A 15,197-nucleotide genomic window follows, 5' to 3' on the forward strand; every position below is an offset into this window, starting at 1 on the left:
GATCGATCTTGTGTACTCCACTACATCGTAATATGAGATACAACTTTTTGTTTCAAGTCTCGTAAATGGAGATCATCACAAAATTACAATTTATAAATATTAAATTTTTTAATTATTAATAAAAACTTTAGTAAAGTGTTAACCCCGATTATATGGAATATTCAATAATTATTTTATCAAATTGTAATTACCAAAACACTACGTTTAACCGAAGTTCATGTAGACGTAGTTATGTTTTCAAGATCGAATTTCCGTCGCTAAATAAAGAGCTCTTTAACCTTCCGCTCAGAATGTGGCCTATACAGGAAGTGCTTGTCCATTATCGTTATGTTCATTCATGCGTTAAATAAAAAAAAGTAAAAGAAAAACTTTTCCTTTTATTAAAAATTTTTTTGAATGAAATGAATTTACTCGCATCACGGCCGTAACTAGGATTTTTGCCCCTCCCAAAACTTTAAAATTCGGTCATTTTTTAACGGTGTTCTTTGTTCCCACCTAAAACTACCGCCCCACCCCTAAATTTTTCAGCCGGGAAGTTGCCCTGCCCCCTCTATATCGAACCAATCAGAGTACGGCGCTGCGGTCGGCAACGGCTATATAACACAACAAGTGTCTGGCATAGTTGTTAGATCGGTTACTGCTGCTACAGGTTATCGAGATTTCACGAGTGTACGGTGAATATCGGGAATCCGGTAAAAAATTAAATCTACGACATCGCTGCGGCCGGAAAAAGATGATGCAAGAACGGGACCAACGACGACTGACGAGAATCATTAAACGTGACAGACGTGCAACCCTTCCGCAAATTGCTGCAGATTTCAATGCTGGGCCATTAACAAGTGTCAGCGTGCGAACCATTCAACGAAACATCATCGATATGGGCTTTCGGAGCCGAAGGCACACTCGTGTACCCTTGATGACTGCACGACACAAAGCTTTACGCCTCGCCTGGGCCCGACAACACCGACATTGGACTATTGAGGACTGCCTGGTCTGACGAGTCTCGGTTCCAATTGCTTCGAGCTGATGGACGTGTACGGGTATGGAGACAACCTCATGAATCCATGGACCCTACATGTCAACAGGGGACTGTTCAAGCTGGTGGAGGCTCTGTGCTGGTATGGGGCGTGTGCAATTGGCGTGATATGGAACCCCTGATACGTCTAGATACGACTCTGACAGGTACGTAAGCATCCTGTCTGATCACCTGCACCCATTCATGTCCATTGTGCATTCCGACGGACTTGGACAATTTCAGCAGGACAATGCGACACCCCACACGTCCAGAATTGCTACAAAGTGGCTCCAGGAACACTCTTCTGACTTTAGACACTTCCGCTGGCCACCTAAATCCCCAGACATGAACATTATTGAACATATCTGGGATGCCTTGCAACGTGCTGTTCAGAAGAGATCTCCACCCCCCTCTTACTCCTACGGATTTATGGACAGTCCTGCAGGATTCATGGTGTCAATTACCTGCAGCACTACTTCAGACATTAGTCGAGTCCGTGCTACATCGTGTTGCGGCACTTCTGCGGGCTCGCGGGGGCCCTACACGATATTAGGCAGGTGTACCAGTTTTTTTTGGCTCTTCAGTGTATATATGTATACAAGGTGTTCTGTTAATGGACCGATACCCTCAGAGGGTTAGTAGACATCAAGAGGAACAAAAATTGCAATGGAACATGGTGTCGCAAACCACGTTAAGAAGGTGAAAATCGCAAAAAATGCATGCAGGTTTTGACGTTATGCTGGAACGACAAAAAGTACAATAATAACTACAAAAAGATTTATTTGATTAATTATTACAGTTGGAAGTGGCGGCCACTGACGTCATTGCACACTCTACAACGACGTAAAAACGATTCCCGGACGCACTCGAAGATACCAGGTGTGCTTTTGATATCTGCCGCAGCGACGACAATTCGCGCTATGAAATCCTACGGGGTGTCCACAGACGTCGCATAAACGAGTGATTTAAGGTGACCCAAGAGGAAAAAGTCACACGGATTGAGATCCGGTGAACGTGGAGGCCAAGCAATGGGTCCCGAGCGTCCAATCCACCTCCTTGGGTATATAACATCATGCGTTATCAGGTCCATTGACAGAACCCCTGTGTATGTTGCACATTGCTGTGAGGGATGTTGTGAAGCTCACCGACGTACGCAAAAAGGGGGGGAAGCTTTCTTCCTGAACAAAGATTTTAGTACGGAAGAGTAGATCTTTGCCTAACAATACTCAAAAAAAAATCGTCAACGAATAAGGCAAATACCAGGAAATAATAAAATATTCCTAATACATTTCGACACACTATGGGTGTCGTCTTCAGAGGTTAAGAGTATCACGCTGACCGAGTATCCCATTTGGATTGAGCACGGTTGCTACCGAGATTGAAGATTTGGTACTCAATCCAAATGGGAAACTCGGTCAGCGTGATACTCTTATCCTCTGAAGACGACACTCATATTGTGTCAAAATGTATTAGGAATTTTTTAGTATTTCCTGATGTTTGCCTTATTCGTTGACGATTTTTTTTCAGAGATTTTAGTGTTTTTGCAGTAAAAAAATTATGATTCCCAAAAACCCATACCTCCAGAAAATCCTGCGTATGCTTACACATACATTTCTTAGAAGATTTAGGACCTCCACGTCTTCTACTTGAATATCGTTGAGGGCTTTATTACCCCATGCAACACCCGTATATCGAATATCATTATCTCCATTTAAAAACCGACGCGAAAAAGTCATTGAAAGCATTACACATGCCTACATTGCTCTCTAACCTAGAGCCTCCTATCGAGAGGGGGCCACCCGTCCCCTTACATCCATTATTGACGTATCGAAACAATTATTTTGGGTCAGAGGCAATGTTATCTGCCAACCTAGATTCAACTTCCCTTTCACTATCCCTTATCGCTTTCTTCAACAGTCTTCTTTTACCAGTAAACAATGATAGGTCATCTCGTCCACTTTTATACTCTTTGAATGCTCTTTTATTTTCAAGATAAAGGTTCCGCACGCTATTCGTAAACCATAGAGGGTGCGATGTACAAACACGCTTTTTTCGAACAAAGGGTATGACGTCGTGCAAAACAGAGGACAGTTTCGTAGTAAATTCTACCCATTGACTTACCACCCCTACTGATTCCAACCGGTCTTTGAAAACTTCCGCTAACCTTCCTCTCAAAACATCAAAGTTAGTTCTCCGAAAACAAGGAACCAGTCTTTTGTTATCAACCTTACCCGAGGAAAAGTTACAGTGAAATCTGACGATACGATGATCACTGGAAGAAAACTCTTCCCGCACTGAAACATGTTCAACTAGGTTCTCAGAACTAGTAAGAACTAAATCCAAAATAGCAGTACCCCTAGTGGCTTCTGATATATGCTGATACAAAACATTTTCCAGCACCAACTTAAGAAAGTCTCTTTCATACTGATTTCCAGATGAAAGGTTCTCTCAATCAATACCTGGGTAATTGAAATCGTCGCCTAGTATGAGAACCTTCTTATGCTTACACATGTAGGAAATTTCATCATGCAATTTGGCGATCTAGTTTTGATCCCTATTCGGTGGATTGTAACAAACCCCAACAATAAGTTTATGACGTCTTTTGTTCACAAGCTCAACCCATATAGTTTCAATATCACTTCTCTGCACGTTACAATCTCTAGCCTTCAAACAGGATTTCACGTATATCAACACTCCACCCCCTTTCCTATCAGATCTATTTCTCAAAAAAGTATCGTATCCTGAGATGTGTAAGAAAGATTCATCCTCATCGGTTGCCCAAGATTCTGTAATGGCTATAAGATCCCGGCCCTCCACAACTATCATAGTTTCTAAAAAGTCTTTCTTATTACCCAAGCTCCTGGCATTTATTAACACACATTTTAATTTGCCCGGTGATTTAGTGTCAATCGAGAAGCCATCCAAGTCAGAGGTGGGTAATTCCCCGTCAGTACTGTTGTGATTACCATTAATTAACCCGCATTCCCGACTACGTGGTCTGGGAGTAAAAAACCTGACCTAAGACTATCGTAAACCTCCCACACACCCCCCCCCCCGCCTCCCGCTCTTATTTAGATGGATCCCATCCGAACGAAGCCACCTATCGGTAAATGCGGGAAGCTCCAAGAACGTGACCCCAAGTGAGGAGCAAATGTCCTTCAAGCCTATATTGAATTGATGGATCCTACTCCTATACCCCCTACTACCCCTTGGCAGCACTGGAATCACTGCCGCATCAGAACCCCCCTCCCTAGCGGATAATAGTAAATTCCGGTACTGTGACAGAGACACTAATATTCGCTCCTACCTGATTCGTTCCCACCCACAGAATCACCCGCAAGGGCAACTTTCGGCGATGAAAAACGTCTCGAACGTTGCCAATCTTCCCCCCAGGACTGATGGGTTTTCACTTTCGTGTTCACCACACATGTAGTGTGGAATTGTGGGTAATATTCTTCCCCCTACAGTCTCCGGTCACATTAACTGCCACGTCTGCCTCACTGTAACAATGAACACAAGCGAGCATAACTATTTATGATACGAAACTAGATGTAACTTTGTAACCACGCGTGCATGCACTTGAAAATTCTTTACATTCGTCTGAGGACGAGAGAAGTGAAAAGTCCCTCTCCTCAAATGAGATGAAAGAGATGAATGTGGGAATCTTTGCAAAATTTTGAGAAAAAGAATCAACCCAATAAAACTGTAGCAATGCGAACAATGAATCTGGCCAATGACAATGCAATTTCCCATTTCAGAGAAGTCCTAAAAAGGAGGCAAAAGCAAGTATCATTGAATAGGCTCTTTTTCAGTCACACAAAAAGAATTAGTTTGCAAATAACAGAGAGCTGTAAATTGTCCTAAAGCATATTTTCCCAAACTTTTTGTTCCATCGACCCCTTCTTCAGAAATTTTTTTCTCTCATCGCCCCCGACTCAAGCGAACCCATAGGATCCTATGTTATATTTGTAGCTTCTATCGCCCCCCCCCGGACCATTCCATCGCCCGCCAGGGGGTGATATTGCCCACTTTGGGAAACTGTCCTAAACGATATAATTCTCCTCCCCTTTTTGTTGTTCAGAGTAAGTTAATTTATAAACTTTATATATATATATATATATATATATTTTTTTTTTTTTTTTTTTTTTTTTAATTAAAAAATTTGACACGTTTTTAAGACTATTGCAGACTAGAGTTCGTATAAATTAAAACCAGGCAAAGTTCTAATTTTTGTTATAATAATTTGCAAACATTATCGTATTATGTGTTTATTTTTATGGCGTTATTATATATATATACACAGTCGAATCCAATTATAACGAACTCCAAGAGACCGAAGAAATCACTTCGTGAAAATGAAATTTCGTTATAAAGGAATTCCAGGTTTTTGCATTGTTCCTATGTAAACTTATCTGGCGGATTAGAAAAGTGTTCGTTAAAACGAGATTTTCGCTATATCGGTATTCGTTAAAACGGGATTTGACTGTATATATATATGTGTGTGTGTGTTTTGTAAATTTTATTATGTTATTATTGTGTTGTATTATTTATTGAATGCCGTTATTACGTCATTTTTATGTGAAACGTGGAACTCATTATCCGAGTTTCTATTATTCCCTACAGAAAAGTTTGATTCGATATACGAGCGAATCCGAAAACGAGCACATTGGCGGAACGAATTAAGCTAGTTAACCAAAGTTCCACTGTAAGAATATATCTGATTATAATCATGTAAGTTTGCTCCGCCACATGCAACTTCTTCCATGACATTTAATTGAGAATCAATTTTCATGACGCTTACCGTATTCATAGTCAGGGACACCCGAGGGAGCCAATTCGCTCTGGTGGTTTCGATTTTTCCATTCATCCAATAAGTCTATGTCGTATTGAAATGTTTTTCATGTATCATGTCTATGTTTTTATGATTTCGTCAACAAAAACAAAACATTATGTTGAAGGCATTTCAATAAATGCCCTTTTCTGAATTTTCATTCCCCTTGCTTTTCTGAAAATTTTCATTAACTATTATTGCATAATCGTAGTTCATTATTTAAATTTTTTATGACGTGCAAAATTGAAAAACAACATATTTTGGATTTTATGGGAAGGTGGCGTGGAAATTATTGTATCTGGCGTATCTTTGTGAGGAAAATAAAAGCGGTGGGCAGAGTAAATTTTCTTGTTGTTGTGTAAAACAGTTATCAGCTGGCAAATCGGAAAAAAAAAATATTTTTTTTGAAAATAGATGACGATTTGTGAAGGTTTCGCAAATTTCAAATGTGGCAGTTATAATGCGGATCAGGAAAATTTTAAAAACCGCTTAAAGGGTTAATTTGAGGGGGGAAAAGTTTGAGAATGGAGAAAATAAATTTGAATCGATTAATATAAGAAACAAAACATTTATAATCCTCGGACCACCAGAAACGAACCTTATTCCGAAATTTTTCCTACTTGGGGGGGGGGCATAGGCGGGGATTGACTTGGAAGTCTGGGGGGCAAGGTCATTATTGCTGGGGGGGCACGATGATGATGATGTCAGCTCATATATACATATATACATTAGATCAGTCGACTCCACCTTCGACGCTGGGAGAACAATGCCCCCCACACTCCCCCCCGTATCTCCGCCCATGGTGGGGGGTTGAAAATGGATATTTGGCAACTTCACAGTAATGTGAAGTTAATGTGGTGCTTTTTTCGGCGACAGTTAAGTGTTGTCCCGTTCCCCCACCTCCCGAACTAAATATCCCGTATTTTCCTTCGCAAAATATGGTCAGAGTAGGGTCCATTAACCTAAATATAAGTAACCCAATTTTATTTGTACCGATTTTTTTCCCCTTTGACTTATCATAAATTGGCAACAATAGTAGGTAAACGTAATCACTGGTGCAACTGCTAGCTACTTACAGCTGTTAGATTTTTACTTAATAGTTCTCTCTCGGCACTTTTAAAATAATTTGCTTTTCCTCTCAGTTTGAATGCTAACATACAAGTCCTCTTCCTTCGAAGCTGTTGGATTCGCCGCTCATCATTTGAGAGATTTGTGTTGATCCAATGCCCTAATAATCAGATTTGCAGCGGAATTTCATGTGTGTTAGTTAAAGGCCATCACGTCAGTCACATTCATATGGAGAGATCTACTGCGAAATCTTGAAGGTTAGCCTCTTGTTGAGATGAGGGAGAGAAAAAAAAAGAAACATTTTATATAATTATTTATTGGTGTTATGTATTGCATATTTTTGAATACTATCATTAGCGCTGGTTGAATCCCGTGATTACGCATTGCAACGATTTCCAATCTTGTTATTATCACTTTAATGTGAAGCGATTAGTTTTTATATACAATTCTTTAATGTGACATTAATTTACATCGAAAGGAGATTATATCATTTTGTTCTTCGGAAAATGTCTGTAAATCTTGATAGAGTATATATTTCATTTTTCTTCATTGATGCATATGTGCCCATCGGTAGCACGTCAAATTGATCAAATACAAATATACGAAGGCCGCGATAGGCAAAATACCCAACAGGGTGGCTGAAAAAAAAATATGCCCGTAAAGAAATATGGGTGTTAAATATAATTAAAATGCAGCAACCCCCTAAAATAGGAGCAATTATCACAAGAAAACAAATAGTCACTAAAACAAGAGTGGCCAACCTGCGACATGCCATGTCATTCGGAGTAGCATACAAACGCTTTTTAAAAATTGAAGAAATTCTAATGCATTTTTCAATCAAGAAATGAGAGATGAGACGAATAGTGATTTGGCCGAATATCACTTTTCTTAAAATTCAACACAATTGCAAATAAAATTGGTGTTTTTAATTGAAAATAAAATTACTGGTAATTGTAAATAATTGATATTGAATTTAAGTATAGTTATTGCAGTTTATTGTTTAAATATTAAAAAACTGGTAATTAAACGATTTTTAATGCCATGATACTCTGGTGATCAAATTTAACAATGATATATCATATTTTAATATTACTTACAGAATCCATTTTTTTAAACACTTGTCACGATTTAACATCTAATTAAGAAAATTTCAACCATTATTTACTCTCAACCAATAATGCATCATAACATTTAAGACATATTTTTCTTATATTTCTTTAGGTGTTCTTTGCCCCCTTTCAATAGCTCAATATGTAGCTTTTCTGTGTGCATCCTTGAGTTAATGAACTTGTGTAATTAATGCTTGCTTCCACCTAATTACAGTAGGATTATATTTTCAGTTTCATGTTTTTCCAATCCCAGAAGTTCACTCTGTCATAACCTCTTGCACAGAAAGGGATAGGTATACACCACACAATAAAATATAATCAGTAAACTTTTAATTTATGTGAAAAATTCCAATTAATATAATTTTTTAAAATTAGTTTGTTGTGCGTAGATTTACACAGATATCCAGCCGAATATTTATCCAGCAATATTTGGTTGGCAAAAGGACTGAATACTGAATAGCAGCCAAATATTTGTTCCATCTCTATAAGAAATTATCTCCAACGCATTCAAAAAATCAATCATAGCTCAAACTCGGTGTACAACAAGAGTGCACTTGGCTCTTCTCTGCACCCTCTCGACCAGTAAACCAAGTCCAACCCCTCGGGGTAAAAGGCATATATCCCTCTTGGGACAGAGCCTGGATCACATCTGGTCTTACAGTAAACCAAGTAAGAGTTCTTAACAAAAGTACCTCAGCCAGGCATGGGTGGAGATACGGGAAGGAAGGGGGCCCAACATCACAGAAGTGGAGTTGACTGATCTAATGTGTACATATATATGAATTGACATCATTATCATCGTGCCCCCCAGACTTCCAAGTCTATCTCTGCCTATGCGGCTAAGTAAGTTATGATATTCAAGGGCTCGAAGAATGTATATTAATCTGCTGTTTTCACACCTGAAGATGTCTGCCTCCATTCTATTCATAGCTGAAGCTGCCTGCCTCTGTTTCATTCATAGCTGAAAATGCCTGATTTCTCACCCCATTAACATCCGAAGATGTCTGCCGATGCCTCATTTGCAGCTGAAGATGCCTGCCTCCTCTTCCTTCACAATTGCAGATGCCTGCCTTCTCTCAGGATCATCCCTCCCAAAAGTAGAATAAAATGTGAAAATTTGTCTGCCCCATAAAGTATGGGATGATCCAACAGACCTGCACAATGAGTGTACTCCCCTTTGGCACATCATCCCGAATCACCTGACTTGAGTGATCTATTAGCAAGTAGACATTAAACCATATCCAAAGTGATATCTTTGGTATACCTTTGTGAGAAAGCTATCATAACTGTATCTAAGAATTTTGTGGGAGGAGAAAAGAGGGGCGAACATGATTTTGTTGCCCTCTTCACTGTGGAATTTGATAATTTTATGTCTTGAGGACATAATTTTATTATTTCTGCCAAAGTTTACTGCCGGGACAGTTGCTCTCTTTGCCCTCTGCCCCTTCTCATCCTAATTCCAGCTCTGGTGGTAAGGCAAGCCTCTTACCTATAATGTTACAATGTATTTGTCATGTTTACGTCTTTGAATTGATGCAACTATAACATTTTTTTCTGCAATATGACTCCCATTTTCTTTATCCAATCAGATAAATCAAGTCTCCAAACACAGAGGCAAGGTGTTTTATGCAGCCATTAACTCCCCTTCCCTGTTAGTGTCTCTGCAGTAAAAAAATAACTCCCCTTCCTTTTCCAGGTAAGAAAATGAATCTTCTCCCAAAAAAAAATACTAAATGGATCTCTGTGAACATGAAATGTTTTTACAGTGCACGTGTCTGAATTGTAAACCTCATCTGTCTAACTTTTTAGCTTAATACAGTGCATGCCGCTTAATGTAATCACATTTGGACTTTGGAAAGGGGTGGGTTCTGATAATAACTGATTGATTACTATATCCAAAAATATTTGGTTATAAGTGTGATGATGACTAGAGACCAGATTATATGTGCTAAAAAAATGCAAAATACGCACTAAAAATGCTGAAATATGCAAGGCAAATTTCCCAATGAAGTGGCTGAAAAAAGTATGCCCATATGTATATATAAAAATGTGCTATATAAAAAAATGCCTGACTTTTTTCTAATCTTGCACATGTCTTCACTATAGAATACCCATTGCAAAAGCCAGGGGCGTAGCCAGAAATTTCGTTCGGTGGGGGGACCACTTTCATTTCGGGGGGGGAACCAAAGTGACAGAACAATAGATTTTGCCATCTTTTTCCCTTTTTTCGGTCATTTTCTCACATTTCGGGGGGGGGGGACCAGACCCCCCAAGTCCCCCCTCTGGCTACGCCCTTGGCAAAAGCAGCTCCACACATACATTGATTATATGTCCTTACAGCAGCGTAACAGCTGTTATAAGGACATTTTGAATTGAGTACGGAGATTTTTGTTAATGGGGGGGGGGGGGCACGGCATCTTCTGACCTACATAGTCTTGCAGGTTGAAAGTGATAACTTATAATGGAATGGAGTCTAAAAATTACCTTAGCTTCAAAATATACAAAAAGAATTCCCAATAGAAAAAAAGACCTATATAAACTGAAGTCCCGTTAACTATTTTTTCCCCGATACTCTTCCATTATAACCATTCTTCTTGGCACTTTTTTATTGTGGTGAATTTTCTTCAAATTTATGCTTCTTGTTTTATGTCAAATATTTCCTTTGTGTAATGTCCATAAATTTGTTCTTTATTTTTTAAACAAGCCGTTCTTAAAGAAACAAGCCAAAATGTGCCGATTTGGTGTTGAAAATTTGTGGTATGGTTATAATGGAATTTTTTCCCAAGTTATGATATTGGTCTGTTTCTTACTTCGTGATAACAAATATCCGAATGATAACATTTTCTGTGATTCTAATAAGTGGCATTTACTGTATTACAAATTAAGATATTTAAGTTATCTAACTTTAAAGTGTGTACCTTTTTTGTGCTATTATTAATTCTGTTCCACTTTTGATTATTACTAAGGTTGTAAAATTCTGTTCGGGAAGTCAAAACAAAATGAGCAAGAAGTTGTACCAGAGGGGCAGGTATCCCAAGAGTGAGTATTTTGTTCTTATTTTAGCATTAAAAAGAAGTGTTTTATCATTATTATTTTGACCATTGTAATGGCTTTCATATTTTTGAATGCAGTCGAGTCTTTATTTTTCTGTCACTTTGTTCCATATGACAATGAAATTTAAATTAATAAACAATTTACATATATAAAATTTGTCAAGATAAGATTTCAGAATTGCATGGGCACCCATGACCGCGGAAAAGTTATCATATCGCTAGGGAGGGCTGTAACTACCACTCGAATGAGGGAAAAATCACATATTTCCCTTCTAGTGCTGTCATGATTAGAACCGCCTAGCAACGTATGATGGCATTTCCTGTCATGGGTTCCTAGGCAATTCTCAATCGTTTTGATGTTCTGTACCTCCCCTTAAAGTGTGTACCTTTATTTATGGGACACCTTGTATAGATGGTCTCCACAGAATAGAAAAAAAAATTGTGAAGATAGTACTCAAAATAAATTGAGTTTTGAAGCATTTTATTTCCTACTCATATTTTTACACCCCCACACAAATGCATGCCCATCTCTATTGATTTCTATTCCATCAATAAAGTGTTGTAAGTTAAACAAAATTAATTTTCAACTCTTTTGATAAATTTTTCAAGTCATAATTTTGAAAAAGAAGTGAAGGAACCTTTCATTTAGATACCCTGAATGTTGTGCTTTGGCACTGCATGATCTCTGTAAGTCCTTGTGCCAAAAAAAAGTCAAAATATAATTTTAAATGTACTTTTGAAGTTGTTTGAAGGTGGGGAATGTGCAAATAAAGGCAAGCTATGAAATACTGAACATTTAAAATTACCTATGTAACTCTCCCGCCACACTGAGTAGGCATTAGGGTGTGCCATTCAAGAGTAGGTTTTTTAAGCCCTTAACAATTAGAGCTGAGATATCTTGCCCCTGTGTGGAAGAAATACATTTGAGCTCTCTTTTCCTTCCTCCGGGACTCTCATTAGTAACCCTGTAAAGCAAAATAGCCTTTTTTTTCTTCTCATCATTACCTTTTCTTCCTCACTACAGTTTGACGAAAAAAATAAAATACAGTACAGTCTGCCCCGTATTCGCAGAGGTTATGTTCTACAGGTGACCGCAAATAACCGAAACTATAAGGTTTTTTTTTTGTATATCTCGTTTATTGAACATCAAGAGAAGAATGGGGTGAAGCAGAGGTAGAAGGGAATGTAAAAGAGGTTGCAGCGATTGTTGGCGATATTTTCTGAAAGAACATTGTGATTTCTGTTTGCCATTTCTTCATATCAAGTATGTTAGATTATGTTGACAAAGCTTCCTGTACTAATTTTTGTACACCTGAATAACGTACCATAGAGGGATCTAGGTCATGAAAATAATCTATTGCTGATTTGAACTTGCGAAGCCTTTCCGCGATGTTATACATGGTGAATGTTGTCTTCCACTTCTTTCTCTTCTGGTACTGCTTCAGTTTCAGGCGCAGTCAGTTGCATTAATTCCTCCTCGGTCAGTGCCTCTGAATTTCTATTAATTAGCGGTTCGACTTCCTCTACATCCATATTGAATCATAAAATTCTGATGAAATAGACGTTTCACCAGTCCTTTGGTTTATAGAGGAGTAAAAAATTTTCACCTTTTCTTTTATAATATTACAATCAATTGGAATACTTTTTTTGTAGCAGTCTTGTACCCACAAAAAAACAGTATTTTCTGTGTGAGAAACACATAGATTCCACAGGCGATGCAAAGTTTTGGCTGCCACAGGTGCAGGCAGCTACAGCCATGGCTGATCAAATTTCAGATTCCTTTTTCTTGATATATCTCACCATAGATCCGTTGATTTCATAACGGCAGACCACAGCAGCAATTTACTTACTTTCGCCAAGCATAGTCAATATATCAAATTTTTCTTGTAAAGTTTTCACTTTTTTTTTGTCTTTTCGAAGCATTATCAGTAGCACTAGAAAAATGAGCCATCCTAAACATGCACAACTCAAATTTTATTAACCAAACACGTAAATGATTGCTGAGTGTTGCCAAAAAAAATTTCCAATAAAGGGAAAAAAAACTTGAATATGGGGAGCTGACTGTAAATATATACATAGGAGAAGGGTAGCTGGAAGAGGGAGAAAGTGTAAAAATCTGCTTTCCTCTCATCTTTTTTCCTTCATTTCCCATGTGTAAACAATGATACCAGTTTGTGAGATTCATCTCTGCTAGTTCAATTGCATATTATTCAGATTAGTTGCCAAAAGTTTGTACGTAACGGGATTAAGAATATTGGAACAGAAAAAATATCAAGTAACCAGAGCTTTTGTTACACATTAAGAAAAAAATTACTGTTTGCAAATATTTCAAATTTATTGAATTATCTATTTTTTTTTTTAATGTTAAACATATGTGTGTCCACATTTACTAAATTATATTTGTATAATTCTGTGCATTTTTTTTTTTTTTTTATGTAGATTCATCTCTCTACAGTAATCCTGTTATTCAAAAGTAAGTTAGCGATTCCTGCTTTTGCTAATATAGTAAACATTTTCTGTGGCGAATGAAAAATTTCAAATGTTACAGTATTACATGAAGCACATATGTGCATGTAATTGGGCAACCTTTAAATTCTTCTCTTTGTGGGAACAAAGTTTAATGTGTATGGAAATCTGAACTTAGGTTAGCAACAAGTTTATTGGTGGGGTGAGCATATCTGATTGAATTGCTGTAGCATATATCACATTTGTTATGGCTCTTTTCGATTTATAAAAAATACTTAACTTATTATCTAAAATGCATAACATTTTATTGCATACATGCACTGTTAGTCACCTTAGGTCAAACCTTAGGTCACCGTATGAGACTCGATAAAACAGACTCATGTGTGCATGATTGACAGACAGTGCATATGATTATAGTAAAAGACTCTATTTATATAGGGTGATTTTATGAATGGATAAAATTCAACTGTAATCCTCTTTAGACTTACTTTCAATTGTTTTCTTCACCACAGTTTATGTTTGCTCATTAAAGCTAATTAGACTGGGACAAAATCCTGCTATTCAACAATGACATGCCTAAAAACACAGGATTTGAACCTATGGCTATTTACACAGACTTGTGTAGTATCTACATTGGCCTGAGTTTAGTATTCCAACTGTACGGCTGTTATGATATCAATGCTACAATAATGTTGCAGTTATTTATTACCCTAATACATAAAACCACTCTTTGAAGTGGAGTCCCCCATATTTCTTATTTTAGAAAGGTTGAAACAAAAGTATGTTTGAATAAAAATTTCAAATGCCAAGCGGGGTTGAGAATTTTATGTTGAGCACCATTTGGTCATGCACTATTTAGCATACTCATACTCCACTTTTGATATAGTTGTCTGTTTTAAATCCTCTTTAAACTGTGTCTCCTAATCTAATTAGCCTATTATAGTGTAGAAATGAACTAATGGTAATTTTCTCTAATTAATGTATCATCAGTTAGAAAGTTTTTTCTGTTTTTTCTTTATTTCAAACTTTTTTTTAATATACCATTATTATGCATTCTTCTTAATCTGACAGTTTCCTTACATGTTAACTGGTATCTTTCCACAAAATTAATATTTGAAATCATTCAAATACATAAATGCTTATTTGTTTTTTAAAAGGCAAGAGAGTCCAGCAGCAACAACCTCCAGTATACCTTATATGCAATGTTCTCCAGATGTGCCATTATATAATCAACAAGTGAGTCCTTGGATTATTATTTAAAGAAAGAAATCACACAGTGTCATTTAGGTGCTTCTAGAAATTCGACCACTGCAGAATCTTTGTGAAGTTCCACTGTCTTACAAGGACAATTTTTTATGGTGGATAATTTTCACCTTATAAATTAGTATACTTTTTAAAAGGTGGTAATTAATGTATCATTATCCTGCTAAAGATGCATTAATTACCACCTCTTAAAGTGGCAATTTTTTTAGGAACATTGTGACCATCCCTATTACAGAGGTTTCACAGTATATTATGAGCATATGGATTCTTAATTTTATTTATATGATATATATTTATTTATTTATTTAGTATACAAACCTGTGAAAGGCCAAAGGGCTCTGACTTCACTAGGTGCACAATACAAGCAATCAATGAAATTGGAATGAAAAGCA

General features: G+C 37.3%; 1 protein-coding gene across 5 annotated transcripts in view; it reads left to right on the forward strand.

The window, feature by feature from the left end:
* Positions 1–6,892: 6,892 nt before the first annotated feature.
* Positions 6,893–15,197, forward strand: part of Sec16 (endoplasmic reticulum export factor secretory 16) — a 94,902-nt gene continuing 86,597 nt past the window's right edge. For 3 of the 5 annotated variants that reach the window (XM_089236357.1, XM_089236360.1, XM_089236361.1), the window contains exons 1-4: positions 7,048–7,186; positions 10,988–11,062; positions 13,516–13,549; positions 14,700–14,778. In XM_089236357.1, coding sequence (XP_089092483.1) covers positions 11,023–11,062; positions 13,516–13,549; positions 14,700–14,778 — 153 coding nt within the window. In that variant the 5' untranslated portion in view covers positions 7,048–7,186; positions 10,988–11,022. Of the gene's footprint in view, positions 7,187–9,612; positions 9,720–10,987; positions 11,063–13,515; positions 13,550–14,699; positions 14,779–15,197 lie in introns of all 5 variants that reach the window. The other 2 variants (XM_089236358.1, XM_089236359.1) reach the window with 2 other exon arrangements.

This window comes from Pholcus phalangioides, unplaced genomic scaffold, assembly GCF_987345545.1.
Source record: "Pholcus phalangioides strain wild (caught in Gottingen) unplaced genomic scaffold, Ppha-v1.0 ptg000009l_1, whole genome shotgun sequence".
NCBI classification, from domain to species: Eukaryota; Metazoa; Arthropoda; class Arachnida; order Araneae; family Pholcidae; genus Pholcus; species Pholcus phalangioides.